Here is a 24,003-nt window from a genome sequence, read left to right as displayed (position 1 = left end):
TCTCATTCCAAACCTTTCAGGGCTTTCTTGTGCTCCCTCTCTCCCCCAGTGAGATGTAGGGCAGCCATAAAGTGAGAGGCTCAGCTGTGCCTCCGTTTTCTGTACTTGACAAGGAGTCTGTAATTGGGGCCTTTCCCCCAATGCTTATTCCCCTTGGCAGTGGAGTTACAGGTGCTGGTGTGCTACCTGAGTTGGTTGCTGGGATTCAAACCCAGTTCCTCTGAAGAACAGTATATGTATGCACTTACACTGAGCTATATTTACAGCCCTGTAAACATCTTAAAAATTTATAAGATCCATAAAGTCCTCTATTAAAAATGCAGTGTCTGCATCTTCAGGAGTGGCCCTCCAACCCTCCCCGATCTGTTAGCTGTTTCTCCCGGCCGGCACCTTTTCCTGCGCCATGTGTTCCTGTCATTATTGGTATGTCTGTTAATCTGAAACAGTATCTGTTGACTTCCACCTATGGATGAAGGATTCGGCCTTTTGACATAGGCTTAGCTTCTGCTGTCTCCACTGTCCTTCTTTCTGTGTGTTAATGTTTACATATAGCTATCCCAACTTTAAATTAAATCAGTACTTGAGATTCCTGTGTAAATATAGCTAAGCCTTGAATATATGTAATGACACATTTCCTTCCAGCATGTTTTTTGTTTCTAGAATTAATTGCTTCATTTTTGCCTTTGCTTGGGTTTTTATGGAACTAAACTGAATTCTTTCCAGATTTTTTAAGGAATTGCACAACCCTTTTAAATGTTGTTTTTCTTTGAGTTGATGTAATTTCCCGAGAGCCAAGACTCCATTATCCTCTCCCTGATTGAATAGACAGATGTGATCATCTCCAGCTGAATGCAGATAAAGAGAGAATCTTGGATGGGGCAGATCACCGGGAAAGAACCATTCTATAATTAATGTTTTTTGGAAGAGCCACTGAGGAAACAAATGCATTTAGATTAATAGTTCACACGGTGTTTTTAGTTACACCAAAATCAGTCCATGTTAGAAGAGCATGACGACTCCAGCTGTCCAACCAAAGCAGGTGATTTTCTCCTTCAAATAAGAAGAGCAGATAAGATTAAAACAAGGGCCTGAGACGATGGCTCAGCCCATAAAAGTACCTGAGGACCTAACTGCAAATCTCAGCACTTATTTTCAAAAAAACCAGGCATGGTTGCACATGACTGTAACCCCAGCATACAGGGATGGGGGTGCACAGAGGGGACGGATAGGTGGCCTGGGAGCTCGGAGGCCAGCCCGCCTAAACAAACAGTGAGCTTCTGGTGCAGTGAGAGACCCTGTCCCAAGGCAGCCGTCTGATCAATAGAGGGGCGCTCAGCATCTTCTCTGGCCTCTGCATGTGCACGTACAAGCATACACAGATTAAAACCCAGGGAGGGAAGGAAGGAAGGGTGTGCGTGAGGAAAATGTATCTGCAGTCCCTAAAAGAAGTTAATATTCATCAGGAATTATTAAAATGTTTTGTTTATTGAGATGGGAATCAAACAAACCCTTAGGTCCATTCATAGTAGACAAAAAAAAAAAAAAAAAAAAAAAAAAAAAACCACTTGATAATACTCGATAATACTCCCAGCCCAGCTGGAGTGAGTGTGTGTGTGTGTGTGTATGTGTGTGTATCTGGCTGGCCTCAGATTTGTAGTCGTCCTGCCTTAGCCTGCCATGTGTGTGCTAAGCTCACAGGTTCGTTCCACCCTGCCCGGATTTTTTGAGTCATTACATTGTTTTACTAGCACCTGTCCTTTCCATTTCTGGCCAAGAGTTAAAGAGCTGACAAGTTATGATGTAACTATGAAACATGAATGAAGAACTTCAGGCTAAATCAGAGAGCACCACCATATACTGGGCTGAGCATATGTGTTGTTAAAGGGGAAAGGGAGTTATAGATTACTCCTGATATGATGTAGGCTTTCTTCAGTATCATCCAGCAGTAACCAATAAAACTTTTAACTGTTGAAGCTGCTTTTTTATAGCACCATCCTATTTTTGCTGTATTTCTACAAAAAAAAAAAAAAACTTTTTTTGTAGAAAAAAAATTGTTTACTAAATATAATAGAGAACAGAACAAAGAAACTAATCTGTTGAATGAAATCACTCTTTAAAGATTATTTTAGGTTTCTATATTCACGAAACATTGATAAAGCTTTTTAAAAGCAGAACAAAAATATATATGTAATGATGCTACTTAAGATAAAAGTCATCCCACAGACTGGTTGGTTACAGAGGATGACTGGGAGAAGGGGACATGGGAGGAGGTGACGTGCTCGGTGGAGTGACTACGTGTGGAATGTAAAGACGTGCATGCAATAAAATGGCGCAGCTGTGTGCACAGGCCTCACGCCTGGTGTCCAGGCGGCTTTAGTCAGGTAAGACTTGATCCTTGCAGGAAACCTAAGAGAACACACAAGGTGACTTCCTGGCAGTCCTTTTATAATAAGGTTTTAAATCTCAAGAACTTTTTAAATACTCCCATGCTCCGGTTAAAGGAATATTTTGGAGTTTGGGAATGTTGTGTTTTTGTTTTGTCTTTTTTGTCTCATTAAGTTTTAAGTACTGTGTGCTTCCTTTGAAAGTTAGAGAACCAAGTAATGGCTATTGTGCGTCGGCTTTCCCACTGACTGAGTATTGGTTTTGTTTGTAGTACGCACCGAGAGTCGTGACTGCAGCCCAGCAGAAGGCTGGGAAGACCATCACAGCCCGGATCACAGGTCGGTGTGACTTCGGTTCCAAAACTAGAATCAACAGCAGTTTGGCCATAATGGGAGTTTCTCCTCCCATGAGCTCAGTCGTCGTAGAGAAACATCATCCAGTCACAGTGGTAAGTCCTGTCGGAAGTCTGTTTCGTGAATTTGTCCCTCGTCACCCTGACATTCATAGTCAGTCATTGTTCTGTCATTTACTCTGTATGTCCCACACTTACAATGTCTCCTGTTAAGAATATGTGTGTTCCAAATGGCATACAAAGCATAAACTAGAAAAAGTAATCCAGTATGTGGACTGCTAAAATAGTAACTATAAAGATTGCATGCCAAAAAGAATCAGCTATTCGTACAGCAGGTCCTTGCCTGTCTTAAGTATAAGAAAATGCCCTTGCCTTGGAGTCTCTGTTCCTGCCCTTGCATTTCTCACCTCATTTCATCACTTACCTAGCATGTCTCACTTAAAAGACAGTGAGCTGCAAGAACTCTGTGCTCTAAAGAAAGGTGCGTAGACTTGAAGTGGAGGTCAGTACAAACCTGCCCTGTTGTTCCCTCCACTTCGCTGCCTGCTGCATCTAAACAGACGCCTCAACTCCATCTTCTCCTCTGTGAAGCAGGTTTGGTGAGAGTACTGAGCTTACTAAAAGTTACTAGAAAAGAGCATGAAATTTTCTGGGTTCTTTTATTTTGTATTAAATCTTTGAGTCTTTGCTCACAAGTAGTCTGTGCAGCACATGTATTCCTGGTCCAGAAGATGGTTGTGAGCCACCATACGAGTGCTGGGAATCAAACCTCAGGCCTCTGGAAGGGCAGTCAGGGCTGCTGCTGAGCTATCCGGCCAGCACTTGTATTTTGGAGAAGAAAAAAATGAAAAACTAGAATCTCTTGTTATTATTTAAATTTTTTAATTGAATTAAAATATAATTACATCATTTCTCTAGTCTTTCTGCCCATCCCACATGTCTGACTCCTACTCCTCCCAAATTCAGCTTGCTTTATGTTAGCTTCTTGTTATGATGGAGCAGAATTTCCCCGCTTAGATTAACTCACTCTCCAGATCTCCTTCCCTGAGCACCTCAGTTCCCTTAATTCAGTTCAGGTGATGCAATTAAGCCTCCATCAAATAATGTCTTCCAGCCTACAATTTGAGGAACTAGAATCTTAGAGGTACTCATTCTTTCTTTCTTTTTTATTGCCTATTTTGCTTATTTACATTTCAAATGTTATCCTCTTTCCCAGTTTCCCCTTCAGAAACTCCCTATCCCATTCCCCCTTCTATGAGGGTGCTCCCCCACCCACCCACTCTCACCTCCCCACCCTGGCATTCCTCTATACTGTGGCATTGAGCCTTCCCGGGACCAAGGGCCTCCCCTCCCATTGATGTCCGGCAAAGCCATCTTCTGCTACACATGCGGCTGGAGCCGTGGGTCCCTCCATGTGTACCCATTGGTTGGTGGTTTAGACCCTGGGAGCTCTGGGGGTCTGGTTGATTGATATTGTTGTTCTTCCTATGGGACTGCAAACCCCATCAGCTCCTTCAGTCCTTTCTCTAACTCCTCTATTGGGGACCCCATGCTCAGTCCAATGCAACCAACCAACCATTGGACTGAGCACGGGTCCCCTTCCCTCCTAGGCTCCCTGCTGCTGCTCTTCAGAGTGGATGCAGTGTTTGCCTGGTCTGTAAACTCTGTTACTGCTTAGTGTTTGTCATGCAAGAGACAGTTGGCCCTCTATACTGTTTTATTTGGGGTTTGTATGTTGGGGGCGTGAGGCAGTTTTGAGACTTTCTCTATGTAGCCCTGGCTATCCTAGAACTCAGTTCTAGGATGGCCTTGAACTCAGATCTGACTGCCTCTGCCTCCAGAGTGCTGGAATTAGAGGCGTGCACTGGCATCTGGCTCCTTTATGCTATTTTGTTTCCCAGGAATCCATACCTAAAATTAGCAGAAACCATTATTGCCAATAAAGCATGGGTCTGCTTGTAGTGCTTTGCCCATTTGCTGAGTATTTACTTGTTACTGGAGCTAACTTCACGCTCTGCCCTACCTTGTAGGTCATAATACCCTTGGGAAGCCTAATCTAATTCTGCAGTTCCTCTTACCCATCCTCAAGGACAAGCAGCTTTGATAAATTGTGTCATAGTTGATGCTTGGCAACTAACATTTCATATACCAGCTTCAAGACTCTCATTTGTTACAGCACTCCATAAGTTCACAATCAGAGGACATCAGTGTAAGATACCTTAAGAAGAGGTTACTTTTCCATTTCTCCATTAGAGGATGCCTCAGTTTTAAGACAGAATTGTACATGAGGACCCTGTTTTTAAGAATTTGTTTTTTAAACAAAATTATGTAGTCTTTTGAGATTCATGGTAAATATATTGACTAAATGCCTTTTTGTAAGTTTTTTGTGTATGAGTATTTTGCCTTCATATATATCTGTGCACCACCAGAGTTCCTGGTTTCCACAGAGATGATTCTTGTGAGCTACGATGTGAGTGCTAGGAACCAAACCCAGATCCTCTTAACTGCTGAGCCATCACTTCTACCTCAAATGCATAAAATTGTAATTGAAATTTGCAAATAGTTTTTCTAAGTGATATCCTATAATAGAAATATTTGTTCATGACTAAGGACTTAACTCGATACAAATCCCACTGCCAGCTATTAAGACATTGTAGCAGGTACAATAAAGTCTTAAGCTTTCTCATATATACATATAGGTACCATGTACTTATATACATAGTGCATGTTTATACATAGCACATATGTGGACCGAGGCTGCCCTGCCCTGACTTTAGTTCTTTAGCACTCATGTTTCAATATTCTCCTGAGCTTTGAACTGGTGTGTAGAGTATCCTCTCCTCGATGTCTGGATCTGTTCTCCATAGACAGTTCTTTCCTTGCTTAGGAAAATGTGGTCCAACTAGGTAAGGTGGCATGTTCCTTATTCCCAACATCTGGGCAAGTGGCTCATAAGTTTGAGTTCAGCCTGGGATACATAGCAAGACTCCGATGGAGGAAAGAGAAGTTAAGAGAGCCCCATATCTCCTGGGAAGCCTTCTCTTGTGTGACTGTAAAATGTCCAGTCTGCTCCCAAGTGAAACCTGAGATCTATTTTACCATGGTCTGAAGCAAGACGTAGGCTGGATAGAATAAAGGATCTATGGCTTGGAGCTGACCCTCATCCAGACATCATGAAGTCCCTTTCTGTACTTAGCCTATGTAGACATTTTCCTCTTAGACCTCTTAGAGCAGTGATTCCCAAGGCTCTGAAAAAAGGCCCTGTTTTTTTTTAAGAGTTGTTGTTGAACCAGTGGGTTCCTTTGGGAGGAGGGCTTCACTGTTTGACGGCAACTCCACCCAGTGTGTTGGTGGTATCTACAGGATGTCAGATATCTTCTGGTTTGGTTATAGGTGATGAAATGATACTTCACATATAGACTCAGATTTTTAAAGCAGTCTCTTATCTTCACAGCAAACCATTCCTCAGGCAGCTGCTGCCAAGTACCCACGGAGCATCCACCCTGAAGGCGGCATCCCAGCTTCTAGGTCTCTCGGAGCCAGGCCAGGCCACACCCAGTCTCTCTCAAGCGTTCAGTCGATAAAAGTGGTTGACTAAAGGGACTGTTCACACTCAGGGCTTTCATTCCTCTGATAAGGACGTTCCTGGGAGCAGCAAGTTTTTAGTCTCGACTTTTCTTTACTGTCAGAACATCATGGACATATCATGTGCATCTTTTCAGAATTACAAGAAACTTCCCCATCCTTTGTATGTATTTAATGTTATTTTTATTTAAACAATTAAGTAGAACTTTTTAATTAAACAAAACAAAAAAAAAACAACTTGGTTCTGAACATGTTCAGCCTGCCAATGATTGCATCGTGGAAGAATATAAATCTTTTTCTGTACATTATTTCTAACAGGAAATCATTTCCATTGTTCCTGGGCAGTAATGTACATAGAACTTTGAAAGGGAACTTTACTTTCCTTACTAAAACTAGAAGCTATTTTAACTTTTAAGTAAAGACTAAGAGCAGCAGTGGCATTTCTAAGCGGAGCGTTCCGGCCTTCGCTGTTGGGCCAGCATCTCTCAGGTGCTGGAAGTCAGTGCAGAGGGAAACAGACGGCATCTGTAAATACCCACCAGGCTAAAAGGGAAGAAGCTTTCTAGTTAGCCCCAAAACCGAAAGGCATTCCCTGCTGGGATGAGCCCGCTTCCAGTTCTCTGTCTCACTCTGACGAGGCCTGCCCCACTGAGCCTGCCTAGTTCTTTTTGTTCATCCACACATGTGCTGCAGAGGAGTGGCCTTGGAGACAGCACGCCTTCGAGACCCGTGTGTCTAGGCCAGGCATGATGCTACCTGGTTGTCATCCCACCACTGGGGAGGCAGAGGTAAGTGGATCTCTGTGAGGCCAACCTGATCTAGATAGTGAGTTCTATCTCAGAAAAACAAGGAAAGAAGAAAAAAGAAAGAAAGAAACCATCTATGCAGAACTGACATAGGAGCTTCTCCATAGTTTTCTTGCTGGCTATGTTCTCTTAAGCCAAACATTTAAATAAATGGGTTTCAAAGTCCTCATCTGTGACAATATATGTCTCTTCCCTGTGTGACACTGTCCATCTGGGTCTCTACTTCCAGTCATGAGAGGGTCTGGTCATCTGAAGCCTCTATCAGTTTGAGCATGATCTATTTCTGTGCTCTCTTGTTTTATTATAAGAAGTCATGTTTTCTTGCTGCCTCGTACTACTGGGAGAGACTAAATGTACACAAACACGATTCATTATATAACGAGTACTTAAAGGCTTTGTGGATTATAGGTGCATCAGGCAGTGGCCCAGCTACTACTGTAGCTAAAGCTCACTTGGTTTAAGTGACCAGCAAGCAGCAGCACCTCCTCTTACACCTTCCCTGTGGCCATGCTCTCCAGAGCTGCCCTGTCTACTCAGGAAAGCAGAAGGAACAGTAGATGGACTGGTGAGATGGCTCAGCAGTTAAGAACACTGGCTGTTCTTCCAGAGGTCCTGGGTTCAATTCCCAACAACCACATGATAGCACACTATCCTCTGTAAAGGGATCGGATGCCCTCTTCTGACATGTAGGTGTACATGTAGACAGCACCTTTACATTTAAATAATAAATATATAATTAAAAAGTAAAAAAAGGAATGGTAGGCTCCCCTAAGAAACCACTCATGTGGGGCTGGAGAGGTGGCTTAGTGGTTAAGAGCACTAACTGGTCTCCCAGAGGTCTTGAGTTCAATTCCCAGCAACCACATGGTGGCTCACAACCATCTGTAATAAGATCTGATGCCCTCTTCAGGTGTGTCTGAAGACAGCTACAGTGTACTCACATAAAATAAATAAATCTTAAAAAAAGAAAGAAAGAAAGAAAGAAAGAAAGAAAGAAAGAAAGAAAGAAAGAAAGAAAGAAAGAAAGAAAGAAAGAAGAAGCCACTCACGTGATCCAGAATCAAAGCCCCACTGTCTGGAGGTCCAAAGATAACTCAGACCTGCTAAGCCCATGCTGCTCTTGCAGGGGACCCTCGCTCAGGTCCCGGCATCCACTTGGCAGCTTTAAACCATCTGTAACTCCAGTGACAGGAAACTCAACACCCTCCTCTGGTTTCTGCAGGCCCCAGGCACACATGTGTACCTACATCCATGCAGACAAAACACACATTTAAATCTTTAAAACCCACAGTGATAAGTGCATCAATCCATCCTCCTTGCCTCCCTGTATGAACCGCCCTGTGCTGCATTAATCCATCCCATCTTGGACCAGAGCGTCCTTAGGATCAGACAGCCAAGGTCGGCACAGGTGGCACATCCTCACCTTGCTTCTCCTCGGCATCATGCCTGCTTTCTCCAGCCAAGTCATAAGGACATCCCAATGCAAGTTGATGTAGCTGGGACTCCTGCAGGCATGGTGTAACCCTAAAGGCACTACATGTTGTCCAAAACACAAGATAACCCACAGTGGCCTGAGTTAAAGAGCATTAGGTTTGATGATGAAACACTCTATAGAGTATGCATTTGCATTTATTTTACATACGGAGGTTATGCTGGAGTCAATGCTGCCACGGTCAGTGGAAACTGGCCGTCCTGAAGAACAGACTGCAGTGAGACTTTTTTAAAATTCTAGATCTTGTGAATATATTGCCTGTTTTAAACCTTCCTAGCATTAAATTGGACCATTTATAATCAATATAAGAAACTGGAAACTAAATTCATGATAGAATAACTAAATTGCCCTTGGTTTTCTTACCGGTTTTTCCAGACCAGGAGTCAGAATTGTACTCCAGGCAGGCTTACAATGTTACAACATACAAGTGGTACATAACTCTTTCAGATTGCAAAAGGTAATGCTTGTTTGTTCTGAACAAAATAGACTGTACCAGAAAGAACAAAGAATTAAAATTACCCACATTTACAGTGTGAAGGGTTTAAGAATCACTGTTGTGTGTCTGGTTGGTTTGGTTTGGTTTTAGTTTGTTTTTTTTTTTTTTTTGTTTTGTTTTTTTGTTTTGTTTTTCTGAATAATAGATTACACTTGTGTGGTATAATGCCGGCTGAGACTGAATTTCCAAACGCACTTCCTCTACAGCGATGAGTGCTCATAGCTTGAGGTCAGGCACTCATGGGTGTTTCCTTCATCCACACTGCAGTCTCTGAAGAAAACATCCCATCTATCAGAAAGGAAGCTAATTGTGATATTGACATGCCCACATCCAAGAATCCAATATCACAGCAGTGTCTCCTAGCCCTGGCTTCCCATAAGCCACCACACTGATCCTATTGTTCCTTTGGTGTTTAAGCAGGGACAGAGCCCTTCCAGCTAGGGTGTTCTGTGTGTGTACCAAGTGACAAACGGGGGAAGTCGAACAGTTTGCCTCAAGAAAAAGGCAAAGCCTCTGTGTGGCCTTGAGCAGTGGGGAGGTGGTGTGCTCTTGTCCGTCCCTGGAGGGGCATTGTCTCTGTACTGGAAAACTTCAGGATGGCTGTGCCCATCAGGAACCAGGGCCGGAGGAGGAGAGGGAAGCTATGAAGTGTTCCTCAGCTTAGGAGACTGCACATTTCTTGGAGCTTGAGTCAGTTTTACTTTTGAACTGACGAATCTTTTCTGAAAAGAAAGAAGGATAGTATTATCTTAGTTAGAGTTGCTGTTGCTGTGAAACACCATAACTAAAAGCCACTTGGAGAGGAAAAGGTTTATTTCATTTACATCTCCTAAATCCCAGTCCATTGATGAAGAAAGGCCTTGGCAGAAACCCAAACTGGGCAGGCATCAGGAGGCTGATACAGAGGCCATGGAAGAGCATTGCTTACTGGCTAGCTCCCATGGCTTGCTCCACCAGCTTTCTTCTAGAACTCAGGACCACCAGTCTTGGGATGGCATCGCCCACAATGGGCCCAGCCCCTCCCATATCACTAGTTAAGAAAATGCCCTGGAGGCTTGCCCAGAGCCAGCTCTTATGGAAGCATTTTCTCAGTTGATGTTCCCACCCCTCAGATGTCCCAGCATCAAACTGACATAAAAGCTAGCCAGCACACGTTGCAGAGGAACCGCTGATGGTCTTAAATGCGGTTTACTGGGTTCCAGGCACCAGTTGTCTTATCCGCACCAGCCTTTAGAAGTGCGTGTTATTTTCTTCCATGGTTTAAGGGGACACACTGGTGCAGGGAGGTTGTAGAACCCTCTGAAGATCGCAGAGTTGGAGCAGAGGCAAGCCTGGCCTCACCACACAGCCTGGCCTCACCATACAGCCTGGCCTCGCCACACAGCCCTAACCACTTTCTCAGCCGTCGTCTTCCCTCACAGTTTGCCTAGATACACTTTCAATGGAAAGAATGTGTTTAAAATGGTGGGACCTAGCGTCCTGCAGTATCCAGTCATTCCTCTTTCTGCCTGCACCAGTGCTGGTCCAACCACCAAAACAACTCAGGCATGTGCCCGGCTTGCAGTGGAACTGTGTCTGAAAACAATGCCGATGCCTCTCCGCTTTTTTCTTCAGGGATCATCATTACAGGAGAGTTCTAAAGCCACTCACTGGTGTTTTCAACAAATGTTTGAATGCTCACTGACAACACAGTCGACAACTTGGGAGGAGATTTTCTGTAATAGGCTCGTGTAGAAATGCCTCAGCCTCTGTACCCTTCTTTCTATCTAGAGGACATTCTCACAGCCACTAAGGTGATGGAGTTTGCCAGTAGAAGCTAGCTGCTTTGGGAATAAGATATTTCTTGCTCAGTTGTTGAGAAGAGTCCTGAGTTGTAGAAGGTGGTTGCATCCCACCCTCTGTCCACAGCCACATAGAAATAACCTCACACTCTGTTCAGAGGCTGTGGCGGTTTGAATAGGTTGGCCCCCACAGACTCATGTGTTTGAATGCTTGGCCCATGGAGACCAGCACTATTAGGAGGAGTGGCCTTGTTGGGGAGTGGGTGTGGCCTTGTTGGAGTGGGTGTGTCACTGGGGGGGGGTGCTTTGAGGGAGTGCTCAAGCCCCACCCAGTGTGGAATAGTCCCTTCCTGACTGCCTTTGACTCATGATGTTTAATTTCTCAGCTCCTCCAGCACCACATCTGTCTGCCTGCTGCCATGCTTCCCACCATGATGATAATGAACTAAATCTCTAAAACTGTAAGCCAGCCCCAATTAAATATTTTCCTTTATAAGAGTTGCAGTGGTAATGGTGTCTCTTCACAGCAATGAAACCTAAATTAAGACAGATGCGGAAATGAGTGAGCAGTGACTTAGCCACGGCAGAAGCTGCTGGGTACACACAAGCCCCTTCCACAGAGCCATGTTCTCTTCAGCCAACCAACCTCCATTCAGGCTGCTGCTATGGATTAAGGAATAACCCCCACCCCAGCCCACCATCGAAGGGAGAAGGGATTTCTGTGGATTTGTGGCAAACTCACCAGCTAGTTCTGGGAATCCTGCACGCACCAGTTCCTCATACAGCTCCTTGGCAGGGTCAGGCTGTGTCATCAGAGCCCCGTGCAGCCAGATGAGCAGAGCCCTGTAGCCATGCTCCTGGAAGCTGTCTTTACCTGTGTCAGGGACAAAAGGCATGCACTGGTGTCTTTCTACCATGACCTCAACTCTAATCACATTTCTAATTGACTACTGGTGTCCACTCCTCCACCCTGATCTGTCAGGTCAGAAGCCCAGTGAAGGCAGGAAGGCCTGGGATTCCTCACTGGGGCTGTGCTGTAATGACCACCATTTGGACACAAGGCAACGTGACCTCCTGCTTCTGTTCTAGGAAATATGTAAGCACTCATGGCGTCGGGTGACAAGGGACTGAAAGGCTTTGATGCCTGTCTAGAGGTGACAGACAATCCCCACAAGATACACTATCCTCTAGCGGGTCAGGCTCAAAGTACATGCTTTCCCTGAGTATCTTGTGAAAATTCAGACTTTGAGTCAATAGGTTTGAATGACAGTCCACAGCGTGGCAAGTTCCCTGCTGCTTTGTAAATCACTGAGCATCAAGCTAGTGAGGTTGTACATGTGTGTGACTTATAGATGATGTCCTCCCAGAACCCTCCCCTGGATCCGGCCTGGTAGCGGGATTCTTTCTGGACAGAAACCTTCAGTCGTAAGCCCTTCTGGGGCAGGGTAAGACCTTTTATCCCAGAACATCTGCAAATTTTAGTGAAAAGCCAGACTGGCATTGTGGAGGCATGCCAGGGATTGTGTCCTTGCTTCTTTGGTTCCTACTCCATTGTGAAGCCTTCATTTCTTTGTCACCAAAGTAGCCAACCTTTGCAAGCAGATTCTCAGGAGTGTAGCTTTTGGCTAAATTTCCAACCACCTCTGCAGACTGAGCCAAGCTACCTTCCCGTATTGCAATGATCTCCGCCCTCTGCCTACTGTGCACATCACATACCTTTGAGGAAAGAAAGACCTCTGCTCCTTCCCGCCCGTGTCATCTGGCCCCCACTCACCTGACCACTGTTCCTCGATGGCTCTGATCTGGTCCTCTGTAAAGCCCCACGAGCGGGCCAGCCTCTGCCAGTCCTTCGTCTTCAGCTGCCGGTAGGCCAGGTCCCAGAGCAGCGTGCGGATGTGCCTGGTCTCCAGACTGTGGTCCTGCTTGAATGTCAGTGTCGCGCTTACTGCCGAGTCCGGGATGCACTCGTGGTGCTCCTAAGTTGGAAAATAGCAGTAGCTGTTGGCTCCAACATACTCACGTGTTACCTTCTGTCGTAAATGATTGGTAAGGGGTCGGCTGACTGCTTTCAATCTGTTCTAGATCATCTTTTGTCATCCAAGTTGGACGGAAATGTCTGGAACAGAAAGTGTGAGTCCTGTGTCTGAAACAGCAAAGGTGAGCGAGTCTGCAGTTTTGTATCTGTGTTGACGACTGATATCACCCACTTTCAGAAGGAGCTGAGGTGACACGCTAGCAAGTGAGCGATCACAGCCAATGGCTTTAATGGCCTTACGCTCAGCACTAGCTTCTCTCACTGGTGTATTTGGTTTTCTCATCGATGCCTCAGTGGAGTTTAGATTGTATGCATCCTTAACAAAACCTATAGCAATTCCTTCTGCTCTCTTCTGAGTGTGAGGTGAGACTGGAATCCCTACTCAGGGTAGGGTTAGATAGGGTAGGGTAGGTTTGGGTAGGGTAGGGTAAGGTAGGGTAGGGTAGAGTAGGGTAGGTTAAGTTTGGGTAGGGTAGGGTAGAGTAGGGTAAGGTAAGTTTGGGTAGGGTAGGGTAGTGTAGGGTTAGATAGGATAGGGTAGGGTACGGTAGGGTTAGATAGGATAGGGATAGAGGAGGGGAGGGGAGAGTTAGATAGGGAGAAGGGAGGAAGGGGACAGGACAGTGGACAGAGTGGCTGCCATTTCCTTTTAAGCCACTGCAGCCATGCTGAGCCCAGCAGCCCTTCACCTAGACTGGTCTCTTGTTTTCTGGCCTATCTAGGTTGTTTCCTGTCTCCTTGGTGGGATCTGCCACGGTCTTGCATAAGCAACCACTCAAAAAACACTTGTGACAAGTATCTCCGAGGAGGAAGCAAGTGCCCTCCTCGGACTGCACACAGCACATATGCCATTAGGTGAGCCCCCTGCAGAAGGTCACGGCTCTGGGACGGGAATAGAAGCTGTGAGTCACCAAAAGGCTCAGTTAAGACTTCCCATCTCATCTACTTTATGTGTATAACGACTTCTATTTTAGTCTTCCATTTAAATAAAGCAAATCTTAATGAAAGACACTCTAAAATCTAGATGGGAGTTAATGCCAGGGAAGGAAATAGGCAAAAGGGTAAGGGACTTGTCTTGTTAGGGTTTCTATTCCTGCACAAACATCAGGACCAAGAAGCAAGTTGGGGAGGAAAGGGTTTATTCAGCTTACACTTCCACGTTGCAGTTCATCACCAAAGGAAGTCAGGACTGGAACTCAAGCAGGTCAGGAAGCAGGAGCTGATGCAGAGGCCATGGAGGGATGTTTCTTACTGGCTTGCTCAGCCTGCTTTCTTATAGAACCCAAAAATACCAGCCCAGAGGTGGTACCACCCACAAGGGGCCCTCCCCCCTTAATCACTAATTGAGAAAATGCCCCACAGCTGAATCTCATGGAGGCACTTCCCCAACTGAAGCTCCTTTCTCTGGTAACTCCAGCCTGTGTCAAGTTGACACACAAAACCAGCCAGTACAGGACCCCACCTTTCAAACTTTTGAGAAGGACTTAGTGGACCTGCTGTCAGGCCTCGCCTTGGGTCCGCCCTCACCCATTATACAGCAGCAGCTTCCTCCAAAGAGCTCTGCATACACCCGAGGGTCTGTGCCAAGGAAAGGGCAGGGCTTTCTTGTGGTGTTAGGCCTTGTGCGCAGAAACTGGGATAGGACTGGGAGGTGTAAGCGATCCACAACTGTTCAAAGGACCCTAAGATGCAGTCTCCAGTGCAGCCTGGACTTCCCTGCTTTGTTTCCTTGAACCAAAAAGTTCACCTTTCCTCCCCGTTCCATCTCATTAAACGACACACCCAATGAGATCAAAACCTCAAACAGTATGAGCACAGAGGACAGGGCAGGCTGGTCCTGCATTCATCTTGGCTCTGTGCATTTTTATTTCTCAGAGAATCTTGCATTCCTTGCATTCTAGGAATCAGGACAGGGTGGACACGCAGGCTTCTGTAGACAGAAGAGGGGACTCGGAAAGCCCAGGTCTCTTCTAACAGTGAAAGCATTGGGACTGACCTAGTTGCTGGAGTCCCAGAAGTGGGAGAGGGAACAGGGCTGTCAGGGTGGCACGGCCGGCCACTGAAGATGATCGCTGCAGAAGCCTGACCCCAGGAGCTTGCTCCAGGGAACCCCCTTAAAAAGCTGGGTGCAGTGGGGCCCATCTTTACAGATGGGCTTGTACAGCAAGTGAGAAAGAATCACAAGTGTTCAGGCCAAGTAGCCTGCAGTCCTGAAGCTCAACAGAAACAAGACGAAAGTCCCTGCCTCAAAGTGAACTCAAAAGTTATATGCTCTCTCCATCTCCCTCTCCCCCTCCCCGCTCCCCACTCCTCCCCCTCTCCCTCTCCCTCCTCTTCCCCTTCTCCCTCCCCTCCTCCTCTCCCATTTCCTCCCCTCTGCTTCCCCTCCCCCTCTCCTTCTCCCTCCTCCTCTCCCTTTTCCTCCCCTTCTACTTCCCCTCCCCTCTCCCTTCCCCTCCCCCTCCCCCTTTTCCCCTCCCCCTCTCCCCCTCCTCTCCTTTTTCCTCCCCTTCTGCTTCCCCTCTCCCTATCCCTCTCCCCTCATAATAATAATAAGTACATATAATTAATAGCATAGGGCAGAATTAAGCATCCTTTGCCTCTGAGTCACTGAATTTAATGATGGATGATGATTAAATATGTATGTGTATATTTAGACACAAATACAGGTGATTTAAATGGGATGCACATATAGATATAACATGTAAGTAGATAAAAAGGAAAGTTCAAATTATCTCTTTAAACTTTTTATTGGTAATTATTTTGTATTAAGCCAGGATATAAGCTGGTTTGATTAATAAAAATTAATAAGTGCATTTGGTAAACCTTTTATATTAATGCTATATATTTAAAAGGAAGTTTTCCAAGTACCACGACTCTCAGGACCCCAGCTGTCCTGAGACAGAGTTCTCAGTGTATTTCTAAAGTCTTCCTTCATCGATACATGTGCATTATACAAGGTTCCCGATGTTTATCATCTACTTACCTCCCAAGGACTTGTTAGAAAGGAAAGGTTTGTTTGGTGCAAAAGTCATTTATTCTCATCTAGCCAAAAGAATACGAGACTGCTACCAGGCATTAAAAATAAAAGAACTGAACAGCTTGATTTTTTTCAAAGCAAATGTAGAAAACCATTTAAGGAACAAGAGAAAAGGAACCTGAGTCTTTAGTAACATAGAGTTGCTTAAAAAATGAACAGAAGGACAAAGAATCAAAGACAAAACAGGAATAAAAATAAGTCAGAGGAGGGGAATTAAGCAGAGTTCTACTTCTATATAAGAAACTGTTGCTGTACGGGAGGGGCAGACTTTATTGTCCTGCGTGCAAGAACAGAGGACAGGAAGCACTGAGAGAATCCACGCGTGGTCATGTGATGCTGGGGGGATCATCTTGGGCCACACATATGACAATGGCTTGGACTGACCGAGGCATGTGACCCATGTAAGAGTGGCCACTGGTATTGATAGACTGATCACATTGCCATCAATTGATCATCCTTGTCATCAGTTGCCATGACTGTATGTCCACACTGCCAAGTGGGGCTATGAGGGAAAGGTAGACAGTGAGCACTCTTGCTTTAAGGATTTAAAACAGAATTTCCCAGGACTGGCCAGTGACCACAATCTGAGTTTATAGCCCTGCACAGTAGACACCTGAGCCGTGAGGACATGTATTTTGTCGTGACACATTGGCCAAGGAGAAGGCATATGCACACAGCAGGGAAACTGAGAAACAGCATGGATCTAAAAGTGGGGGCTGATTCCTGTGTCTGAGTGTGTTGCCTCATAGCACAGACTTGAATCCTGGAGAGGGAAGGACAGTCTACTGAGAAGCTGTAACTGGCAGGCAAGCTAAAGAAAGATGAAGATAAAAACAGGTTTAGAGATACGATTGGTATGTTCAAAGATGTATAAGTTTGTGATTGTCCCGGAAAATTCTGGAGTGCCAGAAAGCCAGCATAGGGCTACAGCAAAAACAGCAGAGCCAGGAGTCACCCCAAGTGCCTTCCATGAGCTTCTGTGACAGGCCATGGCCAGAGACCGTGAGACAGAGGTCACGGAAGAGCCAGTCACTGGGCTGGCATGCTAGACCAGGGAAGCTGCCATGGACTGGCTGTCTGGCCCGCATTCTCAGATCTGATTGCAAACACCCACAAAGGAAGATAAGAAGAGGCAATGTCTATTCCATGAACAGGGATGGCACAAGGGACGGTCATCGCTGTACTGAGCAAGGTTTCCTACAACGGGGAATAAAAGAAGTATACAAACCCAGCATTCCCCATCACAAAATGGAAGGGGAGGTGCCAAAAAGCCCCTGCTGGAACCGGCCTTTCTCACCTCTCTCCAAGCATAGTACCTCTCAGCTTTGATGAGCATATCCACGACGAGGCTGTGGTGGCTCCTGGCAGCCACAGCCAGGGCAGTCTTTCCTTGCTAAATTAAAAAGGGAGAAGGTTTAAAATAAATAAAGAGTGATATCGAGTGGTAGGCAGAGCCCCAGCTCTGTGAATGGCCTGAACTCAGATCCCGATTCTGCCATTTGAGTGAACTAAGGACCTTAGTCAGTCACTGGGGGTCTCTGCAATGACACAGGGGGGGGGGGCCCGCGCGCACCCTTCACATTTCCCAGCTCCCTCATCAGGGATGTGACCCACCCACGCTCTGGTCCATGGAGCATTCCTTTCCTGGGGAAGATCTTCAGAGAGGGGAGGGTTGACTTTCTCTTTCCATTCCTGTGCCTCTCAAGGGGAATGGACAGGAGAGTGGGAATCTGGGCAGCCACTTTAGATCAGGAGCTGGAAACCTCTCTTGAGGAGGATGAAGTAATAAGACAGAAAAGGGCTGGACCCTGAGAACAGCGCCAATAATGACGACAGAGCTCAGTGGAGGGTCCCACTCACAGCTCCTAGATGGTTTTGTCTTTTATAAGACACCACCGCCGCTAACCAAGGTTAAAGTGCTCCCATTTTAACCAAACTGGATGAGTAAGAAAGGACTGAGCTGGACCTCATTTGGGACATATACTGCCTACAGCTCATGCAGCATCATGCACAAGTTACAAAAGATAAACCCTGCTCACAATGGCTGTCTCACAGAGCACAGCTTCGCAAGCTGTGGCTCCTTGATTTTATGCAGGGCACAGTCTCTATTTCTGCATCTATGTGTTTTCCTAATGAGGAGTTTGTATTTGCTTTCGTTTTTTTTTAAAGTGTGTGTGTATATGTGTGTGTGTGTGTGTGTGTGTGTGTGCCCATCCATGTAAGTGTCTGTGCCCATATAGAAGCAGTCATGCAAAAGCCAGAAGACAACCTTGGTTATCTTTAGGAACATACAGCACCTCCTTTGGGATGGGGTCTCTCATTGGCCTGGGGATTACCCACTAGACTAGACGGGCAAGCCCCGGTGGAGATGCTTCACCCCTACATTACCACTCTGCAGTTATTAGTGCATACCACAATGCCCAGCACTCTACCAAGCCTCGTCATTTTTATACGGGTACCAGGGATGAGACCCTTATCATCTCGATTTCAAGACAAGCTATCTCCCCAGGCCCCTTATTTGCATTTCTAATGACCCATGACAAATTCACTCAGAGAGAGACTCTAAAGTTAATTAAACATAACGGTCAGAAATAGTCCCAGAATAGAGTTAGAATCCTGCATGTCTAACCCCATGTCTGGATGGCAGCTACAAGTACAATTCTCAGGAACATGAAAGGCATGAGTTTTAGTGCAGGCGCTAAGATCCAGGTGAGCAGGGAGATAGGGGTTGGAAGCAACCAGCCTGTAAGCAGGCGAGCTGGTAATGAAATTAGGAAGGATTGCATTTGGCAGGCAGTTAGCAAGTCTCTAATTGCATACTGTCTGCATTCTGCCTTGTAAAGCCATTTGAATCACCATAATTAGCCTATTTTGGGAATGCAGCATTCTAAAAGTCAGAATTTTCAAGCTAGAGAAACTTTCCTTAAGGAATAACACATTGGAGGGGAGGCGCCATTTGCCCTTGACAGAGAGGCAGAGCTTCGGGACCCCCAAGTTAGACTTATATCAAGCCTCTCTCTCTTGGCTGCTTTTTTTAGTCTGTCTGTCTGTCTGTTTGTGGGGTGTCATTCTCTCTCCAGCATCTCACTTTGTAAGCCTGGCTGGCCTGGAACCGTAGCATTTGCTATATAGACCAGGCTGGACACAAACTCCTGGTGATCCACCTAGTATTATCATCATCATCATCATCATCATCATCATCATCAAGAACGTGTGGGAACAGGTAAAAAGGGAGGGTAGTGTTTATCCATTAGTTACTTATGTATTAGGTACCAGTCGTGGGCCAGACCCTTAGAATAAAGGAGTGTGGGAGAAGGGAGAGTGGGGGGATTGGGATTGCGTCCTGAGGGCTAGCAACCCTTGGCTTTTGGTTTAAAACAAGAAAAGTCACATGGTAGTGTGGACCTTGACAACTGGAATAGCCAATCCACTGGCAGCAGGGCCCTCAGAATTCCGACAGAGTCTCTACTCCAGTCTTGGAGGAATTAAGTATGAATGAAAGCAGAATAAGTTACTATAAAAGGATGCGGGGAAAGACGAAGGCTGTATGTTAATAAACTCAACCAGCCTCATCTGGGGAGACAGTGGCACAGCACCCCAGCCTGGGCCCCAGAGTAGATGGTCGTGTTTCCCTGCACATGTCTTACTGCATTCACCACATTGTCCACAGCTCCTCTCCTCTTACTTTTATGATTTTTTTAAAAAAATCCTCAGGTCATACATCTGCACAGCTCTGAACTAGAGAACACGGTGAACCATGAACGTAAAGACCAGAAAAGAAAGTGGCAGGTTTGAGGTTGCAGACGTAGCTCAGTGGAATAACAACTGCCTACCAAGGGCAAGGCCCTGGGTTCTATGCCCAGTACTGGAAAGGCCACAGTGTATTTTATAAAGATGCCTTGGCATTCTGCACTGTAAAAAGGAATTGGCATGCACTGGCAACAGTCTGCTCGTTGTGAGTCAACTTGCTCCCAACCCAGACCCCCTGGAAGGGTTGCAGGAGAAACCAGCTTGAGTCAAGGTTTTAGGAAGTGCCCGAGCTGAGCACACACATACACAAAGTAAGGGACGAACACAAGGGATATAAGAAGCACAAGCATCACATGCTTATCATCAGGGTTCACACCGGAGCAGAGTGCAGAGCGGCAAGACTGAACTACACACACACACACACCACATCACATACACAGACACCACACACACATACATTACACACACACACCACACATCACACATACATACATTACACACACACCACATATCACACATACATTACACATACACACCACACATACCACACATCACATACACATACACCACACACATACATTATACACACATCACATACACATGACACACACCACACATCCACACACATACATTACACACATGTCTTACACACATACACCACACATCACATACACATACACCACACGCACATACATCACACACAAATCATACATATTACACACATATACCACACACATATACATTACACACACATCACACACACATCACACACACCACACATCACATACATATACACCACACCCACACATACATTACACACATACCACACACACACATTATACACTCATCACATACACATATCACACATCACACACATACATACATCACACACAAAATTAGAGAGCAGAATAAAGATTAAATGTAAGCAACTGTGCAAGCAACTGAGTTATTATATGCATACACATGGCACAGTAATATGAGAACCAAATAAGTTAGAGGCAAGTGTGGATGGGAAATTATTTCTATAAATCTTTACATAAAAACTCGGACCATGTGAACTTATCATCTTGAAATATATCTCTGAATTATCTGAATCCTAAAGACGACTATTTAATAGTAATCCTATAGACAGATCTTGCTAGGAGGCAGTTTCCTGAGTCCAGCCCTCTCAGGAACAAGTTCCACCTCGCTGGCAGGGTCAAAACTGAGCTCACGTTCCCAGGCCCAGCACCCAGCCCCTGCCCTGCTTCTCCAGATGCTTCACGGTTGTCTGTTAACCCGTGAAGGATGTAAGGAGGGAAGATGCTGTTATTCCGCAATCTAAACCGAGGCACGCACTCGTCATGAACGTGCTGCCTGTCTTGACTTAAGCTTCTACTGCAGCTTGACACTTCTTTGTCCCTTTACCATTCTAAACTTCTGAGCCAGGGTCCAGGAAGGGACCTGACTGCAAACACCTGCTCAAGGACCCTGAAACCAGGTGACCCAGATAGGCCCAGTCACCAATGTTAACTTCCTTGTTAACCCCTTGTGTCGAAATATGATTGGTCAATGCAACAGCTTACCCCATGCCTCCTGCTTTGTGTTCCCATCCTATAAACATATTGTACAATCTCCCTTCGGGGACACAGTTCAGATCCCATACTGGCGGCCTTCCTGGAGGCTCAGACAATAAAGCTTTCATTGTAAGCTTCTGTATCTGAAGTGAGTTTTCTCAGCTTCCGCCCCAACCAAACACTCTCAATCGAAATTGAGGTGTAGGGCTAGGGAGACGGCTTCAGTCAATTCGGTGAAAGGCTTGGCCCTGTAGTCCAGGGCTGAGGAGACAGGCAAGAGGATCCCTGGGGCTTGCTGACCAACCAGTCCAGCTAAACCAAAAGCTCTGGATTCAAGGAGAGATCCTGTTTCAAAGACATAAGATAGGGAGCAGTCCTGACACTGACCAATGGCCTCCCTGCCTCCATGGGCCACACACACACACACACACATACACACACATACAGACACTCACATACTCATATACATACACTCACACACAATCTCACACATACATACACTCACACACACACTCTAACACATACAAACACTCACATATATACATACACTCACACATAATCTCACACACATACATACACTCACACACACACTCTAACACATACAAACACTCACATATACATACACTCACACACACACATACACATACACACACACACACTCACACACATATACATACACTCACACACAATCTCACATACATACACACTCACACACACACTAACACAAACACTCACATATACATACACTCACACACACACATACACACATACACTCATGAACACGCACACACTCACATATACATACACTCACACACACTCTCACACATACACACACACACTAACACATACAAACACTCACATATACATACACTCACACACACACACACACATACACTCACACAAGCATACAGACAAACACAGATTAGATAGATAGATAGATAGATAGATAGATAGATAGATAGATAGAGATAGAGAGATAGAGAGATAGAGAGATGATAGAGAGATAGAGAGATAGATAGATAGATAATCTAAGTATTTTCCTGCCTATGAAAATGCGGTTCGTGCCCATCTCTCAGAAGGAATTCTGGTGTTCTTGTTTTACATGGCAGCCAATTGGGAGCTCCCCTCTGCCATCTCAGAGACAGGGAGTCCGGGGCAGCTACCTTGTCAGTGATTTTCAGGTTGCAGCCAGCCTTCAACAGCGTCTCCACCAGCTCCACATTTCCAAGATCAGCAGCTACGTGCAGAGGAGTCTGCTGTCTCTGCCGTGAGAGGTGAACTGTCATGGAGGCACACACAGGAGAGAGAGCACCACACAGACTTTTGGGGAAATGGGTAAAGCACATATCCTTATGTGGGTACAGGGGACAGTTGGTGCAGCAGGATTTAAAATACTGGAAGATGAGAGGAAGTTATGGGTTAGGTCACAGGCCGGCCAAACATCCAGAAATCATCTCAAAGGAAGATTTCTAGAGGTTAGATCAAAGTCAGGAACTTGTGAAACAGGTTCCCACTACCACAGGAGTCATTTCCCTCCTCTCTGGCAGAAGGGACTTATGGCCACCGGTGGCACTTATCAGCACATCAAAGCCCACCTGGCCTCCAGGCATCTCAGGGTCACAAGTGCCTGCTGCACAAGTCCTGGCCCTTCCTACTCCACACCCTCTTCCTTCAGCTATTCATCCTCCTTAGAATCCACATGATCCCCCACACCCTGCCCCTCTCCCTCCTCCCCTCCCTCCTCCCTCTTTCCCCAGTCTCTCTTCCCTTTCTCCCCCATCCCTCCTCCCTCTCTCCCTCTCTCTTCTCCTCTCTCCTCTCTCTGTCCTCTCTCCTCTATTTCTGGCTGTCCTCTGCTCCCTGACTCTTCACTCTTCTCCCCCAGTTGCTCTCACGCTTTCTCACAGATGGCCCTGGCCATGTCCAGTCTGCTTTCTTTTCTATCTGCTCTAGAATCTTCCAGATGCCTCTGGATGTTCTCTCTCTCTTGTTCACAATAAACACCTCCCCCAGTAACGGAGCGGTCACGCCAGCAGTTTCTTTACTATGCCCCCCCCCATACAGTTAGTTACGTGTTTGGTAATGAGATATTATATAAACTATATATAAATATATAGGAATACTCGGCAACTATTAAATCAAGTTCGGGGCTAGGAATGGTTGTGGATCCGTAGTTCCAGCTGCATAGGAGGCCGGAGCTGAAGTGGTTCTTGAGCCTAGGAATTTGAGACCCATCTGAAATTTGTAATGAGATCTTGTCACAACAGGTTTCTTTCAGTGCAAGCTACCTAGACTAAGTAGGCAAATTCATAGACAGGAAGGATAGTATTTTCCAGGGGGTAGAGACTGGGAAATGGGAAGTTCTGTGATATCACAGAACTGTATGTACACTTTAAATGATGACTAATGTCATATGCATTTACCATAATAAAATGGCTTCAAAGATTTACATAAAGGAAAAACTATTTATGACGTATCATTACAAGCTTTAGGAGGAGCTGGGTGGTGGTGGCGCACACCTGTAATCCCAGAACTCTGGGAGGCAGAGGCAGGTGGATTTCTGAGTTCGAGGCCAGCCTGGTCTACAGAGTGAGTTCCAGGACAGCCAGGGCTACAGAGAAACCCTGCCTCAAAAAAAAAAACAAATCCAGAAAAGCTTTAGGAGGGAATCTAAAGACATGGCTCAGCAGTTAAGAGCACTAGCTAGGGCTGGAGAGATGGCTCA

General features: G+C 45.7%; 2 protein-coding genes across 6 annotated transcripts in view; one reads left to right on the top strand and one right to left on the bottom strand.

The window, feature by feature from the left end:
• Poc5 (POC5 centriolar protein) overlaps nt 1-7,293 on the top strand; it is a 30,306-nt gene extending 23,013 nt beyond the window's left edge. For all 5 annotated transcript variants that reach the window (XM_052159493.1, XM_052159495.1, XM_052159496.1 and 2 more), the window contains 2 exons: nt 2,657-2,833; nt 6,192-7,293. In XM_052159493.1, the coding sequence (XP_052015453.1) occupies nt 2,657-2,833; nt 6,192-6,335 (321 nt within the window). In that variant the 3' untranslated portion in view covers nt 6,336-7,293. The remainder of the gene's footprint in view (nt 1-2,656; nt 2,834-6,191) is intronic.
• Nucleotides 7,294-8,741: 1,448 nt separating this feature from the next.
• The window catches only part of Ankdd1b (ankyrin repeat and death domain containing 1B), a 39,816-nt gene continuing 24,554 nt past the window's right edge, over nt 8,742-24,003 (bottom strand). The window contains exons 8-12 of the mRNA XM_052159497.1: nt 22,442-22,540; nt 17,270-17,365; nt 12,672-12,873; nt 11,640-11,771; nt 8,742-9,838 (exon numbers count right to left, since the gene is read on the bottom strand). Of these exons, the coding sequence (XP_052015457.1) occupies nt 9,777-9,838; nt 11,640-11,771; nt 12,672-12,873; nt 17,270-17,365; nt 22,442-22,540 (591 nt within the window). The 3' untranslated portion in view covers nt 8,742-9,776. The remainder of the gene's footprint in view (nt 9,839-11,639; nt 11,772-12,671; nt 12,874-17,269; nt 17,366-22,441; nt 22,541-24,003) is intronic.

This window comes from Apodemus sylvaticus, chromosome 16 (genome assembly GCF_947179515.1).
Source record: "Apodemus sylvaticus chromosome 16, mApoSyl1.1, whole genome shotgun sequence".
NCBI lineage: Eukaryota > Metazoa > Chordata > Mammalia > Rodentia > Muridae > Apodemus > Apodemus sylvaticus.
The sequence above is the reverse complement of the archived record's forward strand: the minus strand, read 5'-3'. Positions and strand labels throughout refer to the sequence as shown.